Consider the following 24,605-nt stretch of genomic DNA (forward strand, 5'->3'; position numbering starts at 1 on the left):
ATTTTATATAGAAATTATAAAAAAAATCTAGACATGCTTTAGATAATCCAAAACCAGTTTTAAAGGGTAAGACCAAAAAAAACAAAACAAATGACTTAAAAGAGGATTTCCGTAGAATGATAAATAACACATAACATGTCACCAATATATATATATATATATATTATATATAATATATACAAATATATATCTGGTGGGAACTTGTAGGTACGAGAGTGCTCGATAATGTTGGTTAGAGCTAATATAAAATATAAATGGAGTCACTCACTTATTTATGGCCCAAACACATGTTTCTGCTGTCTCCATCCACGTCATCAGTCGGTATATTAATATTATGTCAGAATCTACGGCATAATATGCTGACTGATGACGTGGATGGAGACCACAGAAACATGTGTTTGGGCCATAAATAAGTGAGTGACTACATTTCTATTATATATATTTATATATCTTTATCTCCCTATCTGACATACACACACACACACATGCACCTATCCTCCAACACACAAACATATAAAGTTAAGCTCTTGCCCAGAATAAGCCCAAAGCACCCCAATATGCCTCTTTATTCTGAGAAAAAATATAGACATTCCATCATGGAATTTACCATATTAATCTGGTCAAATGTCAGGATGAACTCGCTATTGAAAATACATTTTAAAATTAAAATGATCAAAATAACAAAGTTTTAGGAAGGGGTTTTTTTTTTTCTTTAAATATTTGTTTTGTTTTGTATTTTTTCAAGTAGAGAAACTTAATTCATTCTCCTCTATAAATGAATCTTGACTGAACTTAAATTGAGACTATAAATTCACCTGTCAGGAATTGGTTCACCCTGGCATATTACTGGATTACAACGATGGGTTACATATGATAGAATCATCTATGATGTCCACAGGATTAAATTATCTTCCTCACATTTTTGGACGGAAAAAAAAACAATCAAAAAAATATCCCTTCAATCAAAAGTGTTTCCTTCGTGGGATTCAAGTTATAGTTTAATGCCCGAAACAAGAGAAAAAGGAAATGCCTAAAGTGGGACCCGAACCAGTGTCACACAAGTTTAAGTTTAATGACTAAAGCAAGAGAAAAATGAAATGAATCAAGCGGGATTGTCACACAGGTTAGTTTAATGCCCAAAGCACGAGAAAAATGAAATGCCCTGAGGGGGATTCGAGCCCTAGTAAACAAGGATACATCAACAACGTGGCCATCCCAGCTCATAATTAGGATTTAAATTCTTATTTTTCTTAGAAAGGTCAGTTAGGACAGTGAAGAAAGCAACATCAATACAATTCAGCTCATATTGGGCAACTTCTTAATACCTGAAGGAAAATCATACCCGGTGCTACAAAAAGTAACTAAATTAGGAGCAATATTTTAACAAGCTCTGTGGAAAGAAAATTTGCATTCGTTTTTCCTTTTATAACTTTTTATTTTTATCAACAAGAATAACAATAGAACAATAAGAATAGAATGTCCAAGAATAACAAAACTGATGTCCAAGAATATGAAACTATGCTATCATTACTACATTCAACTCCTCTCACCAGCAACTTAAAAACAAAATGCTGTCTTATTTGACAAAAATTGGTTATAACTGTAAATAAAACACAGCATGGCTTTGGGTTTATATATATAATATTTGAGAACAGATTATCAAACATTAATTGAAAGCGATGCAGGCATCAATCACCATTGAAACACTAAACAATTTTCATGGCCTAAATAAAATTTTAAAAAGTATTTGATTGTTCTATTTCTTTTTTCGTTTTGTGTTTTGTTGGGTTTTTTTTTTAATTTGGTTATTATTTTTCTTCAATTTTAGTAAGTACTATTATATAAGCCATTCTGGGAACATTCAGTAGTTAAGAGAGCATGACAAAACAGATTTTATGATTGTCAAAATGATCATAAATATTTTAGGTCAGAACTGAACCTCATAATGTAACACAATAGCCTGAAAATATTACCTACGTATTTGAGATTTACTCTAAGATGTACAAGTTTAAAAGATGAAAAATGTTATTGATCGATCACTAGACTGAAAGAGGGAGGAAATATTTTAACTTTCTGAGAGATAACACAAGTTTTACTCTGCCATAAATAAACCTACTTATTTTATATAAAAGTCGTAAAACTGAATTAAAGTATGCTTTTCATCTTTTTTTTTTACGTCCAATTAACTTATTTAAAAGTAAAATATTAATATGTAAATTGTTAATATATGGGGTAGATCTAAAGCCTACTATGAAAAAAGGCCATGTAGTTAAGTCAAGAGGGGTTTTGATATTACATAACCAAACATCACCTTAGGTCAACAAATTCTTTAACATTACACAATGTCCACTGCCTTCGGTCGACAAATCCTTTGATGTCATACAACATCCACAAGCTCTTTGATGATATACAACATTCATTACATTGCGTTTACTAAGGTGGGTCTTAGGTCGGTCCCATCAATAACAATTCTGGTATAAATTAATTGAAGTAGTTTGCAACAATTTTGTTTTGCTTTGTTATTGCCAGTCTTTACAGGAAATAAGGTGTCGTTATTAACATCCAAGAACACGCCTAACTGTATGAAAACAGCTGTTTTATTCATAAATTAGATTTGAAAAAAAAAAAAGAAGATATTTGAATGGGTAAAATATGAATATTAAGTCAAGTTGTCTGCAAGTCTTGTCTCTTTTATGAAGGAACCCATCATTGGATTGTGCTAAGGATATATTACCCGTAGTGTGATTTTTTTTCTTTTCACAAGGTAAGTTGTTTAGATCCTAATCTAGAAGTTCAACATAGAGATGTTGATGCACTTTCATGTTTACATGCAAATGCCAAATGTCACTAAATCAGATATGTTTACATGTAAATGTCAAAGGTCACTGAATCACATATGTTTACATGTAAGTTTTAAATATCACTGAATCACATATATATGTTTACACGGCAAGGAAAATGTCTGTTCAGACTGGTTTGATTTATTTCCTAGAGAGAAATCACCAACGATCCCAACCCTCGAAAAAAAAAGGGAGAAAAATTAATTTTCTTCAATCACGTCTGCATTAGGTCACTTACACTACGATATTTGAAGAAGATGTGTACTTTCATTAACAAATCCACTAAGAATTGAAGACAAGTTGTAATTTTATCTAAATTGAAATTTTAAAGGGAACTGAACTTGGAATTAAATTGGCCTAATGTGAAAACACTCTATACAATTTAAAAAAAAAAAAAAAAAAAAACTGATACTAAATTTCCTATATTCTATTTCTAAGCCATATAAATAAACGTATTGATGTCATCTTCATCTCGTTTCATGTATTTGTGTTCTATAAGCCATTCAATCTGTTCCTTGATTAGCTTTTTGGAGGGCAGGAACATGTTCTTGAGGATTTCCACCAGCTCTGTCTGCAGTGCAGCATTCGCCATCTTCTTCCTCATTTTCATGATTTTAACTATTGCTTCCTGAAAGAGTTAAAAAAAAAATATATATATATAGATCAATAAAATGAAATTTGAAGGGTGATTAAGCAAAAGAAGTGTGGACCACAAATGTGTAATGGCCTGATAAAACAAATCCCGAGTTCAGAGGACAAAATAAATCCTGGATGTCGATGTATCTAAATTTCAGATAAAATACAATTTAAATTTTAGGAGGAAAATACAAACAAACAATCAAGATAAGGACAGAGATACGGGCATTCTTAGTTGGGGGGGGGGGGAGGAGGAAAGAAAATCATCTTTTCTTGTTTATTTCTCATCGACAACTGCAGCAATATCCTGTACTTTTATCAAACCAGCACATAGATTTTACAAACACACTGGCCTGATGTAATGACTCAGGATTGTGTTCAACCATTGTCTGTTTCTAGGAATTAACATGAGCTTTCTATTATCTGCATTTCTTGACTGAACTTTATCATTTAAACCTAGACCTTAATTTTTGTTTTAAGTTCATTCATTAAATTCCACCTATTTACGTTGCTCAATCATTTAAGCCAAGCCTAAAGTTTTAGTCTTATTGGAACACTCTTTCAAAAACATCGTCTTAAAACAGTTTAAGAATTATTGTATACTGAAATAAGACCAGTTCTATACTGAGAGCTGGCAGCTGCCCATACTTTCTACATCTTTTCAATACTGTTGGATTCTTAGTACCTTTAACACTCTTACCTGTACACGCAGAATTCTAAGATGCATGATTCCTTCATTCTCTTCTTCTCTCCCCTTTTCTGTTGTTACCTGGAGGCGACCAATCAAATTTGTCTTACCTCTCTTTTGTGTTTTACCAGATTTGCTGGAGAAATAAAAAAAATAAAATTGTAACAGAAAATGGGAGCGGGGAGGATGTACACATAAATAAAAATAATATGACCAATCCATACAGCGCATTTGCAATATTCTAGCATGCTCAATGCTTTATTTGCAACTAAGTGATCTAGTGGTATGACACACGCTTTTGGATCTGAACGTCCTGAGTTCGATCCTTGCTCATCATATTCAGGTGTAAAATGAGTACCTGGCCGTTAACAGTGTTGTCTCTGTCTGAAAAAATTGTAATATCGCCCGACAGGTGTCCTGTCTCCTTTTACATGTTACATGTTGCTGTTGGTCAGGGACCCCTTGTTAAGTGCTTTGAGTACATTAAGTGGATATAGCGCTATATCAAAGTTCAAGTTTTGATTTTTTAAATTTATTCATCCAGCAGGCACAAAGAGCCATATTTCAAACAGAACATGTCACATGTTATGTATCCTTTTTGTACAATATTAGATGTCCTTTTTGACAACATTCATCACCACTTAAAGCCAGGTATTGATTCACACCCGAGTCAAGTGAGGTAAAAGTATGTACAGTGTCTTAACTAAGGACACAAAACCGTGACCAGTATTTTTTTTCGGTCACTATCCAGAAAATCTGCAAATTCTGAGTCCATGTGTTCATCATGCAGGATGATTTGAACAAAATTAGAACCAAGTTCCGTCTGCACGAATGGCCCATTTCAAACAGTTAACTGCCGTATTTAGAAATTTAGCCAGAAAAAAAAATTATTTGAAGCAGGGCTGGCGGAGTCGGTTATTTTTAAACCGACTCCGACTCCAGCCTTGAAACCGACTCCGACTCCGACTCCCGACTCCCGACTCCGACTCCGACTCCGACTCCCGACTCCGACTCCTCAAGCATAGTATTAATAGGTAATAATATGCAACCAACACTCGCAGCTACTTTTAGCTTTTCCCCAGTATATGTATTATAACAATACAAGCCGCTTCATATTTGATATTGCATCATTAAAAGTACAAGCTCTTCATCATTTTTTGGCTACAGACTGATTAGCTCATTTCGAATAAACACATTAATTTTGATTAATGATCATCAAATTTAAAAGATAAAACACATCCCCTTTTCCCATGAAAACAAACACACAAAAAAGATTACTACGATTATTACTACGTATTTGTGAATTTTAGTGAAATTAAGACAATATTGAAACTGAAACCATTTATACTAAAATAAAGTCACTTCTTATGGTCTTATGGTTATCCCACTTTCTAATAACCTAACTTTAACATTGAAGAGTCATCATCCCCACCCCTCCCTCTAGTCAGATACGGGGTGATTGGCATTGATGCCAACTTAAATGTACAGCACGAGAGCATGAAGGTTGGGTAGGAAAGGGGGTTTTGGAAGCATAGTTCACCTTTAGCTAATACCAATGTAATTTTTTTCAAATTCTATAGGCCTGGATACTATCTATATCTAGTATCTAAAATATTACACATTGAATGATATAATGCAATGTCTGAAAGTGGTAAGGAGTCGGAGTCGGGACTTCTAAAACCGACTCCGACTCCACCCTCAAACAACCGACTCCGACTCGCCAGCCCTGATTTGAAGAATGAGTCTCAGGTTTGAGAGTTTATGCCAAGATGAGGGTCATTTAAATCGATCGATATTTGAAGGACGAGTTTTCTGGCCAAAAGTTTTAAATATGTGTCTTTCCAGAGTATGACAGTCAACTGGTTAATGGTTTCAAAATGGTTGGGGTAGTTTGTTTTTGTTTTTGTTTTTAAGGGTTTTACGGCGCTTCCAACACATTTAGGTTATATCAGCGCCAGTAAAAAGGAAGAAAATGGGATAGTAAAAAGTTCTAGAATTACAATTAAAGCACACAAGAAAAGGTAAGATGAAGGGGAATTGTACAAATAAGGAATTGGTGTAGATTCCAAGAGCATACCATCAATGTACCTAGTTTGAGATCACCTAAAAGTCTCATCCAGATACGAACGCAGGCCCCTACTAAGAGGAATACACTCAAATGCTTACATTATAAATTTAAAATAACAATATAATAATACATAACAGAGAGATAATTTACAAGGAAAAAAATATCATCTCCCAAAACAATAACTATGCATTTGACTGTTTTCCTCCCAGTCAGGACTCCAGCCAGGGCCAGGACAAAACCAAGTAATCTCATTCCAAGAAAGTAAATTGGAAAACAGATATACAGGGATAGAAGACACAGTAAGTGCCACCCTGCCCGTTATGGGAGGCCAAGAACCTCGCCCAGTGGTTGGGGTAGAGCTACTTACCTGCAGGCGTATTGTTGATTAATCCAAAACTCAGAGGCATCTGTAAAATCTCTCAAGGTTTTGATTTCAGGGGAACACAAAAGTATCTTGTTCTTTGTACCCATCAAAGACTATGGAATATATAAATAAAAAATCATAACAATGATGATAATAATGATGGTAATGATAAAAATTATACTAAAGATAACAATAAAAGAAAAAGATGTGTATAAGAATTAAAGGAAAAACGAAAAATGCTGTCATTTACAGACATTTCACATATATTTTTTAAAACTTTGGCCTGAAAGCTTTCGTTGATGTTAAATGTAAATGTTTAAGGTGACCCCTAACTTATCAAAAGTCTCAAACCCGAGTCTTCAAATATAACTTGGAAACTACGAATTTTTGGAATTTCAGGTAGACAGCTCTGCATTAGTAGATATTGCCTTATAAATAAGCTTGTGTCTTTTTTATATTTTTTCACCAATGTCCTGAACATGTGTGCCCTAGCATCAAATTTCCTTCTCAAAGTGTTTCATTTCATCAAAAATGGTAACAGTTGGAATATATAAATCATGATGCTGTGAAATTATGGTAGGAGTTGGCATGTCTTTTAAATTAATGAAGATGGAAAGGAATAGGGCAAGAAAATACTGGCTTTGCATACCAAAACTGTTTTCCTGAGTTCCATATCTGGCAATTCCGTTGCCAATTTAAGACTTTCATAGGATAGTCGTTCTTTTGGCCGCTGATTCCATGCAAAGAGCACACCCATTTGAAAAGTGGTAACTTCCAGCTCATAACGGCCCATGTCATTAGAAAATGTAATCTGAAAAGACATTAAATTGAAAATAAGGCACTGCTAAGAGGTTAATATTTACCCTCGAGTTCAACACGAATGAAAATCGAACAAATTTATTTGTTCAAGTGCCCATTCATGGTAACCAAAAAGAGTTAAGTCAAACATCACAACTGTGCAATCAGAAATGCATATTTTCCAACACACAAATTACAATTGATATAGATAGTATGCACTTGGCTAAGAAGTTCACAACATTGCCATCCGGAAGTATAACTGGCCAACACACAAAATTGTGTGTAGCCATGATCGTTTATAGTCTGGTTTATAGAGTTTAGTGAGAATTACTCATAAACGCGGATGGCAAAAAACAATAACAAAGACCGGAGTGACGTCATCTTCAAACTATCTATACTCTGACAAAGAGAAAGATAAAGCAGTCATACAGACACCTAATATACGTGTCTAATGATGTTTTGAAACATTGTTTACTTATTGCCAATGAGCAATTTTCCAAATTTTCCATCAAGAGAAATGTAAGATTGGATATTTGGGCTTGGAACAGCATGCTGAAAGGTGACGACATCAAGTTTACTTACCACTCCATTTGACATGGCATGATGCCATTGCAGCTTCCTTCCGCTGTGTTTATGTTTGTAAAACTCCTCAACCTACAAAAAATAAATAAATATGAATTGAACAGACCTACCACTTATAAAAAGATAAATGTCCACTAACACCACCCCACCCCCCACCCAAAAAAGTGCTTATTATGTTGATAAATATGTGTTTAAAATTATTCTTTAAAATGATTATTTTCGACATATTTATCAACATAATAAGCAAATTTTCTAGCCCTCATAAATCATCATTAAAAAAATGCTCTACAACAGATTTAGTATTGCTGACCTTGAGATAGATCTAGAATGAGTTAAAATAAATCATATACTGGAACCAAAGTATTTAAAATCCAAACCGGATGAGATTTGGCAGACCAACAAAACACATGGTAGATTAATGTATAATAATACCATCGGTAGAGAGAGGTCTAATTGAAAAATATCAAAATATTTTATAATATACCAGGTGCAATTGAAAACAGGGCATTTAACAAACCTTGAAACCATTTCACCCACCTGAGGAATGTAATCTTCTAGTTCTACTGGCAAGGTGACTGGCATCCTCTCACTGGATCTAGACCAAGCCCCGGCATTTAAAATCTTGATATTGATGGCATCTAGAAAAATGAAAATACAGCATTTAAAATATTGATATCGATGACATCTTAAAAAAACACAGCATTTAAAACTTTAATGATGATATCATTTTATCAATGGAAAACATAGCATTTAAAAACTTGATTAGAGAATGAAGCATTAAAAATTATAACTTTTCTAAGTGATGAAAATGTGCTGACAAAGTTAGTGTTTTGTCCATAGGGCCTCAGTTATGAGATTATTTTCCAATAATCAATCCGCTGAATCAATGAACATTAAATCCTTACATAGTTTATCAAAGTAATCTTAATATTGGTGACTTTTGTGTCCAAACATTATGAAATTGACCTTTAGCTATAACCTCATCAGCTGCTTCATTACATTTATATGCCTGAAAATATAATGCTAGCTCTACCGCTATTTGATTAGAAAGGGAAATCAAAACTTGCCTGCAATTCCTTCATTGTTGTTCCGATGTGTTTCCTTGAATTCGTAGTTCAAATCTTCACTGACTTTGATGTCTTGAAACATTCTTTGGAGTTTGTTGACAAAGTCGGCTGGAACTCCCACATCCTGCAAAAAAGGGAAATGCATCGAATCAACAATGATAGACAAATATTCCAGACCAAAGCTTGATAACAAAAATAAAAATCTGTATCTTCTTTTCAACTGAAAACAGACTTTTTTTTTTAAAAAAAAAACACACTAAAATAATAATCAATAAGTCACATGAATTTAATTCGCTAGGCAATAAAACCAACAAACAGTTTACTCCCCTTAATTGCACATCCAATTCTCAGACTGCTTTTACATGCTACATTAACTCCAACAAAACCGTTTTTCTTTTTCACAATATGCTAAATCAAAATTCTTGCCCAAATTCAGGAAGGTGTGCAATTAAGTAGAGTAAAACGTATTTGTGAACAAAAAGAAAAAAGAAAAGGAAACAAAACAAATAAATTTATAAACAAATTCATCTCTCGTCTTTTTATTTAAAGTAAGTTCATGTCATTCTCTGTCAAAGGTGGAAGAAAGCATTACAAACGTGTGATCTTTTTCTCTTGTATGGCTATGACTGTTGGAAAATAAATATGGAGTGGAAAGAGAATTGCGGCAGCTGAAACACGTTTTTTTTTCTCAAGGAAATGACACTACTGAATAAATAATGAAACATGAAGTAAGAAAGAAAGAGGTTTTTTGGAAGATTGCTTCAAAACCACCCCTCATCAAGCAAGATGATTAGAGAATAATATAGATGAGATATATTATGATAATTGCAGGGGAAAAAAATGATATAGAAAAAATATTGCTGACATGAAAATTAGAATGGACAAAGAGGTATAAGAAGATAATTAATGACATATGTATGAAGCGAAAAAAAATAAATGAAGAAGTATGGAAAAGACACAGCAGAAACCAGTGGGAGAGGAAAAAGGAATAAGATGATGGAGGTGGATTGGATACACCCTTAGAAAGAATGACTCCACTATAACAAAGAAAGTATTGGACTGGAACCCTCAGGGCAGAAGATCAAGGGGAAGGCCACGAAGAACATGGAAAAGAATTAAAGAAGCTGATATACAGAGAAGTGATAAGACATGGAACGAGATAAAAAAAGTTAACTCAGGATAGAGAAGGATGGAAACTGTTTGCCTGTGCCTATACCCTGACCCAGGGTGAAAAAGGCAATGATGATGATGATCAAGCCTCAATAAATGGATAAGAAGTGAGTAAACATGAAATATGGAGTTTTGAATGAGGGCTGAGGAAAGAGGGGATTGGAGAGACATGATTGACAATGTTTGCAACAAACCTGGTACTTGAATGATTGACTGAATATCAATAGAAACCAAAAACTTACTCTGAGCCATTCAACCATGTTTTCCTCTTTCTCATTATCAGCAGAGGAATCCAATATGAGTCTCCGAGTTAAATGTGCTTTATGATATCTCATGAAAACGTCTTTGTTTTGTACATACTTCAGAACAAGAAGCTGAGAAAAATAAAATAAGAACAAAATAATAAATTATATTCAATTCTGAGTAATATAATATTTTTATAACTTTTCCCCTAAGGTTTTGAATAAAAAATCTGAATCAGGACGATTAAATCTGAATTTGACTAATGCTAGCCTATAAAATATCAGTATATTTATATATATTGAGTAAATTTGTGTAAAGAGAAGGTTTGTCAAAGCATGTTTGCTTAGATAATATATATATATATATATTTTTTAAGTGAAATTTTACTAAAAGGGCGTTTATAACTCACAACATTCTTTAATTTTTTGTCCACCTCCTCTGGTGTCAACCTCTTGCTGATTTGCGTCTTTCGGAGCATCATATCACAGAAATTTGCCAACAGCTCAGGACATTTGGACTCTGGCTGATATTTAGCACCAACCCTGGAGATTTTTTAGAATTAATAATACACTATAAATGACAAGGAAAATAATGATATATTGATGCAAAGCTGATAATGCACGGCATGAACATGAATTCCATTTCTTTTTTTTTTTTTTTTTTTTTGGGGGGGTCTTAGACTAAAGATTGTTCACTTCATATCTATAATTCAAAACAGATGAAAGCATTTTTACTTTATAATCGTGGTGCTCCTTAATGCTTACTAATTATTTTAATATCATCTATTTGTTTTGGTTAAGGATAAGGGGAGGAAGAGAGCAAAACACATTTGATTGTCATTGTTCGTTTTGTCACAATGAAACAATTGAGGAAGTAGAAGCAACCAAGTTTTTACAGATACAATGGACCAAATATTCTTATGGCCTCAACCAAAATTATTCATCAAAATGCTGATGGTGTTTTAAAAAAACAAGCATTATGAATATGATTTACAAAGTCTTGCAAACCTTAAAAAACAATTTGTTTGTTTATTACATGGGTGCACATCAGCTATTATTCAAAAGTGTTTTTAAAAGCAAATCTTCATATCTTTAAGACATGGAAGAAAAATTACTTTTAGAAGTGACATATTCTAATTTGAGTAATTCCTCTTTTAAATTTATTATATGATTAAACACAAAACACGAGAACGGCTTGGAATATTCAATCATCTTCATTCAATTCTAACCATGCAAGTGCCATAAACCATGCTGCATTTGTGCTTGTGCTAAAAATAGAACTGATTTTACAACTGTTACTTGTCCTCACTCTGAGGCCATTAATAAATACAGAAAGGTTGGAAATCATTTTATTTCCAATCCTTACCCCCCTCCCTCCCCAACCCCTTCCCTGCTGTATAGTTCTACATGGTATTGGATTGAAAAGCACAAGCTCAAAGGCCCAATGATTAGAAACAACCACCTATCACTTACCCTTTGCTCTTGATGGGCATTTCTAATTTGAATACTGAGATGTCGTTTACCACCGTTTTGTATGCCTGAAAAAAAGAGGAATAAAATCCTGAATTACGAGAGAAATTCATTGAACTCTGTTCGGTAGATAACTTGCATAAATCGACAAGATATATAATAGAGCAATGATTTAAACTAGGATTCAAGACATTTAAAAAGTTGTTTACAAAAGTAGTTGTTTACTTCTGTCAACCTCTCCCATACACATTTTTTCTATGTGTATATTACAAGTGAGCTCAAATGTAAATGTGCTCAGTACCAAAATCTTACTCGTCAGCCAAGTAAAAGGAATATTGTTGGGTCTCATGCCCCTAACTGTTGGACTTTTTCATGAGGCAGCCAAATTTTGACAGTCTGTCAGGACTAGTGTCACGTGTTTAAAAGTACAGTCTATGGTGCCCCATGATTCTCCATATGAATGGGAGGCCTCATTTTAAGCAATACTGTGATTTTGCCAAAATTATTAGTAGCAAGACCAAAATTAAATATTTAAAAAAAAAAAAAATAAAGGAAACATACAAATAAAGTTTAACTGAAAGTACTTTTACCTTATCTCTAGCAGTGAGAAAACGGTGATCATCGTTGAAAGCATCTGTGACAAGGCGACTAAAACTGGTAAAAAGGTCTAATAGCTGTTCTACATATTTCTCAGAATCCTGAAGCAAAAAAAATATAGAAAGTAAATAGTTTAATTAATTCATCTGGTAATATAATTTTGTAGCATTGACAAAGACCTTCAACTCAATAAAGATCTGTGGTTTTGAATTTTGATCTCGCAATTTCTTGAAAGAGAAAATACAATTTTTTAAAATTTATCCACTTCTAGAATTTTACATCGGGTTTTGCCATAGACTAATGAATTTCTGAAAATACTTAAGCAAATAAATAATAAAAAGGAAATACAATGACATAAAAGTAAACCAACAAAAAGCTTTACAAAACTAAACACACACACACAAAAATAAATAAATAAATAAATAAAAGAGTATCTCATTCTGTTCACAGTATGTTTCAGATAAGTTTTTGTTTTGTTTTTGTTTTTAAGGGTTTTACGGCGCTTGCAACACATTAAGGTCATTTCAGCGCCAGTAAAAAGGAATAAAATGGGATAGTAAAAAGTTCTAGAATTACAATTAAAGCACAAAAGAAAAGGTAAGACAAAGGGGAATTGGTTCAAATAGGAAACAGATGTAGATTCCAAGAGCACACTATCAAAGTACTTAGTTTGAGATCACCTAAAAGTCTCATCCAGACGCAAGCACAGGTCCCAACTAAGAGGAATACACTCAAATGTTTACAAATCATATAATATAATATGTAAATACATAATACAATGCATAACAGAGAGATGATTTACAACCCAAAACTATAACTATACATTCGACTGTTTCCCTCCCAGCCAAGGAACTCCGGTAAGGATCAGGACAAAACTAAGTAATCTCATTTCAAGACAATGACAGGAAACAATTGGAAAACGGGTATGGGGGGATAGAAGAAACAGCATGTACCTCCCTGCCCACTATGGGAGGTCAGGATCCCCACCCAGTCAGATAAGTTATCTGAAGCTTTAACTCTAAAGGAGAAGATATGAATCTTCAACACATAACATAAGATGAATGATCCATAAAAATGAATAAACACTTTTATAAATATGAGAAATGGATTATGTATCGGAGAAAACATTTGTTTTCAAAGTTACAGGGTTTTGTTGATAACATAACTATTACAATTTGTGTCCTTGCTTTTTTGAGATTTTTTTTTTTTGCTCTTAACATAGTCAATTACTTTCGATTTTTTTAATACATAAAAGCATTTGTTTTGATAAAGGGTAAACCTGATTTCCTTTGTCTTATTCTTTTTATTGAAGCTTTGTTCATTTTACACAAGAATAAAAACCAACTGACGGAGGTTATCGTTCCAGCAGCAGCCATCATGTCAGCCAAGCCTTGATGGACTATGTGATTCTCAAGATCCTGTAACATCGGTTTTATACCCTGGCCATCCGGTACCCTGTTCATGAGGTTGAACATCAGACGTAATTCTAAGGAGAGGAAAAATAGTTGAAGAAGAGATACAGATGTTAACAAATTTTACAATGAATGAATCAATAATGTTTGTTTCAATAAGTTGTTTACTGAATTCGTTGGTTTTGGCCTTTTATTTAAAACAAGATCAGAAATTTTATTTGTGAGAGTGAAAAACAGCTAAACCTTGAGTTGACTGCTTGTTGTAGATGTATAGCGATGTAAGTGTCACTTTATAGGATAAAGAATTTTGCAATGGGCCGACTTATTTTATTCACTGCATTCTATAACATTTTTTTACACTCTTATCCAACATAAAATCAATATTGGATAAACAATACAGTAGAATATCAATGGTGGTGAAAAGCAGGTTCAAAATGAAATAATGAACATGAATTTGAACATTTATATATAGTCCATTTTTCTCAGTTTCACCATGCTCAATGTGCTTAACAGTGCTTCATTTATTATCCCATTAAGTCATCATATGGAACTACATTTCCATTCATACAGCATACATCATCTGTTTGATATTTTTATTGTATTAGTAATCTTACATCCAGGGTCTCATTCACACCCGAGTCAAGTGGGGCAATACGTGCAAAGCACCTTGCTAGAGGACATAAAACCAGAACAAGAGTTTATCCATCGTTGTCATCTATCCAGTAACCACCATACTCAATGTTACTTGATTTTGTTACAGGTTGTACCGTGCCAAAACAAAAATGAGGAAATGAATATCAAAACCATAGGATTAGTGGATTGCCATCATTTGACTCACTTTCTGTTTCATTGTTTTTTATCATCGTCGCACATTCTGCTAAAATTGTCTCCTTGAAGTTTGTGACTAAAACTCGTACACACGTGTCTATCAACTGAAAAAAGAAAAAAGATACATTTGAGATGAATACCAAAATAAAATTTTAATTGCATTATGAGCACAAATTCAAGTCATCAAATCATTTTCAACATGTCAAAGAATCTATGAAGTTTATAAGTTTATTTTAAAAAGGTGGGTCGGCCGAAGGGCTAGAGCTCAGGTGGTCGCTGTTTCGGATAAGTAAGTAAGTAAAAAGGTGGGTCTTAAGATTGTTATTATTTTCATGATTAAATCCACCTAGACAATTGCAATGACAAACCCTAATCAAATTTTGACATCTAATCATGAAAATTCATCACTGTAGTCATACTAGTCTTCACTTTATTCAAAATTGCAATCAGGGAACTTCTTGGAGAGTAATCAAAACTGAAGAAAACTCTGTGCAGATGGTCCTATTAGGGAGAAACATTATCACAATTAATAATGTTTAAGATTAATTTTAGAGTTTGTAAAAATGTGTTTATCTTGACAAATAAAGTGCTGAATCGGAGAGTACATAGCAATACTAAATATTTTCAATAATCACTCACATGATCCACTGATTTGCATCCATAGCCCGTTTCTAAGTATCGTTTTGCTCTAGCCTCCTCCTCTTTCAATTTGTTCTCTCCATATCGCATGTAATTTTGAACACCATTTTGTTCTAGGTAGGTTGGGGCATTCTGTTTGTAAAAGTTTTCAGCTGCCTCCATGTAGGCTTTTTCAAAATAGTCGCAGTATATCTGGAGTTTGTCACCCGTGTCAGAACAAAGATTTACTGAGGAAAAATTGAGAAGGGGGGAAAACAAATAAAGATGAAATAAATAAATATGAATATTATCATGGCTCAGTTTCAAGCATAGATCATCCACTATGTTCTTCATCATGCTTCATTTACTCTCCCATCAGACAATGAAACCAAATTTATATTTCATCCAGTACAAAGTGCCTGTTAGGCATCCTTTAATATCGGTCACTGCTAAGACCAAGTACTTATTCACATCTGAGTAGAGAAGGGTAATACGTTTGAAAAGCTATATCCAGACACTACCCTTGAACCAGAGTTTTCAGACCATTGTCACCCATCAAGTCACTGATCATGCACAACATAGCTTGATTTGTTGTACGATGAGACACTGTACCACTGAGCCATACCATACACACTGCAAGATTTTTTATTTTTAAAACATCCATAAACATCATTATTCCATTGACAAAGGAAAATCGTTTTCCAGTAAACCATAGAATATATTATGCCTCAACCATAAGTAAGAATGAAGCACTCTATCCAAACCTGTCAGACTCCACACATAAACTCTATCATCTCTTTTCCAAAATAAATAAATATATGATTTTTAAAAACTAGAAGCTGACAGGGCTATTCAAAATAAATAAATAATAATAATAATAATAATAATAATAATAATAATAATAATAATAATAATAATAATAATAATAATAATAATAATCAAAGAATCATGTTTTTAAAGGAGGGCCATTTCCATACTATTTATTACTACTACTGATAAACATCAGTTTCAAAGAATTATATGAGAATCATCAAGCTTTTAACAATTTCTTTGGTTTAAATAATGGAAAAATAACCAAAAAGACTGAGACAATGTCCCCAAAGAATGGCAGGTATACCATCTGGAAGTGACAAAATACAATGGATGAAGCTGATCCTTTCCCAATCAATACTTTTCAGACACTTTTACTTTTAGCAGCTATTCCAAATATTCTTTCAGCGCTGCACTCTCAGTTTTTAAATTATTCTAAATTATTCAACTCTGAAAAATTGATGGAAACTTAACTGCTACTATAATTTTTAGAATAACTAAATATTGATGTTGTTTTATGTGTGAAAGAACAACTTGTCACAGCCTCATAACCAGAATGTTTCTTTATTAAAGTCCGCTCTGTCTATAAGATTAATGATTTTAGAATGATAACACAAGGTATTAATTATCGATAATATATCCAACCCGGAGAACATATTCTCCACAGACTCACCATAAGATTCCCTGACACCGATGACTAACTGGGTATCAAAGGCCTCCCCATGCCTCTCTGCATGGACTAGTTTCATGGCACTGTATTGTAACTTGTCTTTGATATCAGAGAAAATGCTCACATTCCAGCTGTCTAACATCAACTGAAGAGGAAAGTGAGATAGCATGAAATTAATCTACAAGCTAAAAACTGACTCAGTTTCATCTCATGATGTGAATGGATTCTGCCATTTGGATAGGGCAAAGTAACGTTTGAAACCCTTTTAAGAATATGATGATGTGAAACTCAAAAATATTAAGAGATAAATGGAAACATTTGTAACAACATGTATCATCAATTTCATCAAAATGTATTATTTCAATTTATTTTTAAAATCACAATTTTTTTTACTATTCAGTTAACAAAATGTTACGACATCCAAGTGTTTATGTGTGGGCGCGTCTGTGAGTAAGAGAGGGAAAGAAAGAGAGAGAGAGAGAGAGAGAGAGAGAGAGAGAGAGAGAGAGAGAGAGAGAAAGAGAGAGAGAGGGAGAGAGAGATAGAGAGAGGGAGGGAGAGAAGGAGAGAGAGAGAGAAAGAGAGAGAGAGAGAGAGAGAGAGAGAGAGAGAGAGAGAGAGAGACAGACAGAGAGAGAGTAGTGATTCATTATTTACCTTTCTTACAAGGCAGTCTTCTGCCTGATGAGTTTTCTTGGGCATAGAACTGTGGAGTTTGCCTTGTAGATTTGCTTCTAACTGAGTGAAAGGTTCTGGTAAGTAGTTGCACTGGGTGAAAAACTTGCCCCATTCTGCAATGTACGCTCGCAACAACGCTGATTCCTCCCTATGTTGTAACACTCTCTGTTTGATGAAAATGAATAAATACATTATCACAAATTTTTCACACCTACTTTCATTTTATTAAAATTATATTCATCAAACCTACGGTATAACAATCCCATTCAAGAGAATATCTTTGAAACTTACTGATTGAGCTTGTTTGATGAAATCGAGGATGTCTCTTTCTAAGCTGTTGTAGATGTGTGTAGGTCCTTCTTTCTCATCCCACATACACACTGAATGGACATTCCTGGGGAAAACAAGGTCGGTCATTTTCGTTATTGGCTGGTTTGCTACCACTATTACCACTGCTACAGTTGTCTGTTCGAGTTAAATTGAAAATCTGCAAAAGAGCAAAGGCTAAACCTAAATACCAACTAGACATTCTCCGGGAGGAACAGAAGATACAAGAAAAATTTGAACTATCAGTAAGAAACAAGTTTGAAGTGCTTGGAGAACTAACAGATATAGAAGAGAAATATGAGCAGTTTAAAGACAGTGTTGCTGCATCATTAGAAGAAAATGTTCCAACCACACTTAAGTTGCAGAAGAAGAAATGGATTACTCCAGAGATATTAGAATTAATGAATGAGAGAAGAAAGGCCAAAAATCAGGAAGAAAAATACAAGACTCTGAACAGGCAGATAAAAAGAAAATGCAACGAAGCTAAAGAAGACTGGATAAATGAACAATGTCACTATATAATGTCCTGCAAAGAAAAAAATGGCAAATTCTTCCATCAGAAAATCAAAGAAGTGACAAACAAAACTAAATCAGGTGCTAAAAGTGGATGCATCAAAGACAAGCGTGGAAACACCATCATGGACAAAGACTGCATTCTAAACAGATGGTCAGAATATATTGAAGAACTTTTTTTTGATAATCGAGGAGAAATGCCTATGATAAAAGAACTGGAAGGGCCTTCTATAATGAAAGATGAAGTTAGGAACGTCATGAAAAGCATGAAAAATGGAAAAGCTGCAGGACCTGATGCCATAACAATTGAAGCCTTGACTGGCCTGGGTGAATGGGGGATTGAATTCATCACAAACCTTCTAAATCAAGTGTATGACACAGGAAAAATGCCAACTGATATGAAACGATCCATTTTTATAGCACTACCAAAAAAGCCAGGGGCAGTTGATTGTGAACAACACAGAACTATTAGCCTAATGAGCCACCTCACAAAAATTCTTTTGAAGATAATTTTACTAAGAATAAGAAATAAAATACGACCTGAAATTGGGGAGATGCAATTTGGTTTTGTTGAGGACAAGGGTACCAGAAATGGAATATTCACATTATCAATGCTGATGGAAAGATGTATTGAAGTAAATAAAGATCTGTATATGTGTTTCATCGACTATTCAAAAGCCTTTGATAAAGTACAACACGAAAAACTATTCAAAATTCTATCATCCTTGGACATTGATGGTAAAGATTTAAGAATATTACGGAATTTGTACTGGGAACAAGAAGCAGCAATGCGTGTTGACAACGAACTAAGCAGTTTTACACCTATTAGAAGAGGAGTTAGGCAGGGGTGTGTTTTGTCTCCAGATTTATTCAACCTCTATAGTGAAATGATATTAAGAGATATCGAACATAAGAAGGGGGTGTGTATTGGAGGAAAGAATGTAACAAATCTGAGGTATGCAGATGATACGGTTCTACTGGCAGAATCTGAACATGAACTACAAGAATTACTGGATGTTGTAGTCAGGAGTAGTGAAAATATGGGACTGGAACTGAATATATCTAAAACAGAATGTATGACGGTATCTAAAAATAATAACCCACCAGCCTGTGTAATAACAAGCAGAGGACAAACAATACAACAAGTTGAATGTTTCAAATATTTAGGCTTCAATGTAACATCCAATGGAAAATCAGATTGTGAAATAAAGAAAAGAATAGGTATGGCGAAGAATGCATTCAACCAGCTGCATACAATTATGAAAAACAGGAATATTAGCATGAAAACAAAAATCAAAGTCCTGGATTGCTATGTACTGTCTGTGCTGCTATATGGTTGTGAGAGCTGGACCATAAACAAGACCATGGTTAAAAGACTGGAGGCAGTGGAAATGTGGTTTTACAGAAGAATAATGAGGGTGTCATGGATGGAAAGGAAAAGAAATGAAGAAATTTTAGAAATGGCAAACAGAAAAAGATCACTGATAACAAAAATCATCAAACGCCAAATGGAATTTTTAGGACACATTATCCGCCACCCTGGTTTGGAAATACTCGCCTTGACTGGAAAGATGAATGGAAAAAGAATAAGAGGAAGACAAAGAATAACGTATTTGAAAGGGATAAGAACTTGGACAGATGAAGCTGAGAAAGGTGGCGCTGCTTTAATAGAATTGGCAAGAGATAGATCAGCTTGGCGGAAGATGACCTCCGACGTCTGCTTCAGATATGGAACTACATGAGATGAGACAGTTGTCTGTTCTGTCTAAGGGGTTTTACAGCACTTGCAAAACCTTTGCTATCAGATCATTTCAGTTAAAAAGTTAGATAATGGGACAGTCAAAAGACCATAGATCTAAGAGATAGGCCTCCCGGGTTTTCTCAGCCAGCCACACATATATCTTACTGTCTCCCTCTACTCCATGCAAAAAAAATTTTTTTTAATCCAGACAGTAACAGGTAAAACCAAATGGTCTCATTATTCTAGAATAAAAAAGCAGAGCCAAATGGACAGGATATATAGGAGGATATAAATAAGAGATAGCCGAGCTGTCGACCAATGCAGAACCAGGGAGACTAACATTCCCCAGCCCTGTGGGGAATTCCACTCACAACTTGCTACGACTGCTGTTATGCTTACAAAATTCAATTTAAAAAAACATTTGGGCTTTATTGTTGGCATATAATATGATATATTATTTTTTACAAACAGTCAACTCAAGACAGTTGTTTAATGCATTCTACATGTAATAGTTCCCTTTAAAAGTTATAAAAACGATATGCCAATGGCAGTTTCAATTATCAATTTACAGTAGTAAATTTGTTATAATTTTTATTTACCAAAATAAGTCAGTCCATTCTTCTCGTAGAACAGATTCTTGACGCAGAAGTTTCAAAACTGTTGGTCTTATCAAGGGCCATTTGTCTTCAAACTTGCACTGCCCTTGTTGCTATGAAGAGATAAAAAATTGTGGTGATGTATTGTGATCATTAAAATAATTAAATTAAATTACCTATTTCAGATGGCCATCGCTATGGACTTTGTAAAATGCTTTGACCATGTTAAAGTTAAATGGATATTGCAATAAATAAATGCTCAAGTTTTTAAGTTTATGAATGCAAGTCTGTCTCCTGTCAAAATAAGAAAACAAAGGGAAAAAAATTATATTTCCAGCAGATTATTACTGGAATGAAAATCAAAACAAGACCAAAACAGTTTGACAGATGGTAAATAAAGCTGCGCTGTGATTATCCCCAGACAGGTGTCTGGGGATAATAAAAATTTGTTATCCCCAGACACCTGTCTGGGGATAACGAATTTTCATTATCCCCAGACGCATATTTGAAACTCCGCTCTTTTAAACAATTATCCACATTCCAGAAAAATGGAATGTTTCCAGATGCACATAGAAATAAGGAAAGTTAATAAAATATCTATAAAAACATAAAATTAACCAACATTAAAACCAGTTGTTACTACATATACACAATATGCGTCGACTTCGAAGTGGGTGTCATGGCCGAATGGTTTAGTCGTCTGCCCTGGAAGTTTGACCCTAATCGACGTTGTGGGTTCGAATCCTGGTAACGTCACTTTTTTTTAATTTTTTTTTTTTTTTTAATTCCGTCTTCTTTTTACAGAACGTTGAAAGGGATAAATGTCCCATCCATCCTCCCCCCCCCCCCACCTCTTTTTTTTATTATTAAAATCTCTCTCTCTCTCTCTCTCTCTCTCTCTTGTTTTTTTTTCTAGTTTTTCTAGCAAATATATTCGTCCCCACTCCGATCTCAAATAGTGTCTAAAAAGAATAAATAATTAAAAAGCAAACAAACAGAAATATGCAGAGAGCGACCAAATGGTCAGATAGAGGAGAAAAAAAAACAATAATTGTTTTAAAAATAAAAACAATAATTGTTTTAAAAATAAAAACAATTTAAGAAATTCATGCTCAGAAACGGAACATTTACATAAAGGTTTAGCAAACAAAAAACTCTAAGGTTTAGGTTAAAATATTTTTAAAAAAAGAAAAAGAGAGATTTCCCTCGGAGCAGGGAATAGTGTTAACAATAATAATAATAATAATAATAATAATAATAATAATAATAATAATAATAACAATACAATAATAATAAAATAAAATAATAATAATAATAATATAATAATAATATAATAGTAATAGTATGATATAAGAGTATTAATAATAAAATAATATTATTATTGATAATAATATAATAATGATTATGATGGTAATAGTAATAATAATAACAAATTATTATTATTATTATTATTATTATTATTATTATTATTATTATTATTATTATTATTATTATTATTATTATTATCATTTGACCAAAACAAAAAAAAAACAATAATAGATCTAGAGCAAATTAAATAATGAAATAATATTATCGGAGAAATAAAAAATTCAACTGATTAAAAAAAAACTCTTGCTCGGAACTCGGAACAAAAGTGAAAACAATGAAAATCAAGAAGAAAGAAAGAAAAAGTAAAAAAAAAAAAAATGTGTGTGTGTGTGGGTGGGGGGGGGGGGGAGGGGAGGTCGCGACTGGGTCAAATCTGTGCAGCTAAAAGGAGTAAAATGAAAGGTGGCCTAACCCACTGAGCTGCCTATCCACACCGCTATCGGAATATTTTAAATTCATATATGAGCTAAACATATTTCCACCATTTTTGCTTCCTTGTTTTGGTAGTTATTTTCATCTCTGATTCGAATAAAAATATGTTGTTGGATCTAGTTTTGTGGACGTGTGATACTAAATTGTATTGTCTTGTGCGAAGCAGACAGGAAAATAACAGGTGTGGGTTTTGGGCTTTGGGGCGAACAACACCATGGCCTAGGAATTCGTCCGCGACATAAAATTTATTCCCGGTCGTCCCCAAAATTGTGGCCAGAATGAGCAAATTATAGAAACAAGAGATGATCAATAAAGTTAACAGGTAGGAGGTAATGAAAATTTAAATGGTTGGTGGACTATGAACAGATTTGATGATTAACAACTTTCTTCCTGGTTGAAAATAAAAAGTCGAATTGCCAGTTTGACGTTTTCAGATCAAAGTAACAAAAGACATTTCATTGATCCATTTGCTTTAAAATATTTTTTTAAAAAGAGCTGGATTTGACATTTGATCACTATTTACTTTCATCTTGTGTTAAATATCACTTGATATATTAACTGTTTTGGGACACAACCACTAGTATTTTTTCCAGAATATTTGGTATTTTTCACGCCTAGTTTGGCATTTTGCATAAAATCTTTCTGCCCACTTGCTACATGCGTCTGGGGATAGTATCCCCAGACAGGTGTCTGGGGATAACAAAAATTGGTTATCCCCAGACACCTGTCTGGGGATAACGAATTTTTATTATCCCCAGACAGGCGTCTGGGAATAATGACAGCCATAAAGCTATCAAGTGTGTCCCCAAGCCAATAATCTAACCATGTGAATGCGAGAGAGGTGATTTTTAGGAAAATATTTTTTAAAACAGTGCAGTTTCCGCAATAACACTTGTCATATAGGTCATAGTTAATGCATGTTTAGATGTGTTTCAGTTGGGGGGCTTTCACTTTCATATAACAAGCCAAATAAATAAAATAACTTTACCCCACATGATACTGATACATGCACGATTAGAGTTGGACGTCCTTGAAATATATCTTAGATAGGGGCACAGTACACAAAATGAATGAATATCAATGGTAATGTAATTAATAAGTCCATTACTACTACTACTACTGTAAATGAATGATGGACAGAACAATGATAAAAATTAACAACAAAAAACAAAGCAGTGAAAGGTAAAGAGGTTTATAGTTGAAAAGATAAACTGTTTTATCAAATCAAATAAAATTAAAATCAATTGAAAAATTGTAACATTACTTATAAAATACATCTCCTCATAAAGTTCTTTTGATTTCGTCTACATAGAGTATATACTTTAAGTTAAACTATAACTATAACAATTTAACTTTAACTATAGTTATAATTAATAATTATAGTTACAGTCAGTTACTTCAGTTACAAACTTAACCATTTTTGTTCCAGTTCCATTTCATATGTCAATCATTAAATCGCTCTAATCACTATCACCAATCGATCCTCCTCTTTCCAACCACACGATGAGCGATCACTGGACTGTATATTAATCTAACTTCTTTCTTTGTTTTTTTAGAAATTTTTAAATTAAATCTTAGCTTTAGTCTTTAGTCGTCCTTAGTCAGACTGTCGGTACTTTACTGACTTTAGTCGTATTTGTAATGTTGAATGTTGTCTTTGAACTTGAACTCTTACATAAAAATCAAAGAGTTCATTAGCACTTCAAATAAGTTTTTTTGAAGTGATTGTAGACCATAAAACCGATCTAACTCAAAGTAAAAGAGTAGTAAGTGAGAGTATAGAGGAACTGATTGTCGTAATTTTGTGTTGACATCGTTACTCATATTCGACTCATCACTACCCAACCATACATTTATTTTTATTTAAAAATTCCGAAATATTCTTTCAATCTATCAAGAGATAAAGAATCTGAATAGAACAAAGAGAAAGAGTGTGGACTTAAAATGTTGTTGTGACACTCTAAAGTATTGTGACTTATTCCTAATTATTTACCCCAAGCATAGTCATTGTTATTTGTTTGAGGAGACTCAGTTTACACTTTTTTCGCTCGATTGTATATTTCCACGACGAAAACTGATTTACGGAAGTG

General features: G+C 33.5%; 1 protein-coding gene across 1 annotated transcript; it reads right to left on the minus strand.

The window, feature by feature from the left end:
- Positions 1–1,759: 1,759 nt before the first annotated feature.
- Positions 1,760–24,605, minus strand: LOC144969019 (cullin-5-like). The gene is made up of 19 exons (XM_078907971.1): positions 24,509–24,605; positions 20,719–20,828; positions 17,830–17,932; positions 17,518–17,703; positions 16,864–17,005; positions 15,402–15,628; positions 14,773–14,866; positions 13,872–14,008; positions 12,516–12,623; positions 11,929–11,993; positions 10,866–10,998; positions 10,456–10,587; positions 9,044–9,167; positions 8,514–8,614; positions 7,977–8,048; positions 7,246–7,407; positions 6,600–6,709; positions 4,177–4,300; positions 1,760–3,468 (listed from the first exon to the last, which is right to left on the minus strand). The coding sequence occupies exons 1-19, from the start codon at positions 24,521–24,523 to the stop codon at positions 3,274–3,276; spliced, it is 2,340 nt and encodes a 779-aa protein (XP_078764097.1). The 5' UTR covers positions 24,524–24,605; the 3' UTR covers positions 1,760–3,273.

Source organism: Berghia stephanieae, chromosome 3, assembly GCF_034508935.2.
Source record: "Berghia stephanieae isolate SIO BIC M18660-M18661 chromosome 3, UCSD_Bste_1.3, whole genome shotgun sequence".
In the NCBI taxonomy this organism is placed as follows: domain Eukaryota; kingdom Metazoa; phylum Mollusca; class Gastropoda; order Nudibranchia; family Aeolidiidae; genus Berghia; species Berghia stephanieae.

Excerpts from the sequence above, each read along its gene's own strand:
- LOC144969019 (XM_078907971.1), bottom strand. Across the intron at positions 11,994-12,515 it reads TTCTCACTGCTAGAGATAAG|GCATACAAAACGGTGGTAAA; the intron begins GTAAAAGTACTT and ends TCTTTTTTTCAG. Across the intron at positions 7,408-7,976 it reads ATGCCATGTCAAATGGAGTG|ATTACATTTTCTAATGACAT; the intron begins GTAAGTAAACTT and ends ATGTCTTTTCAG.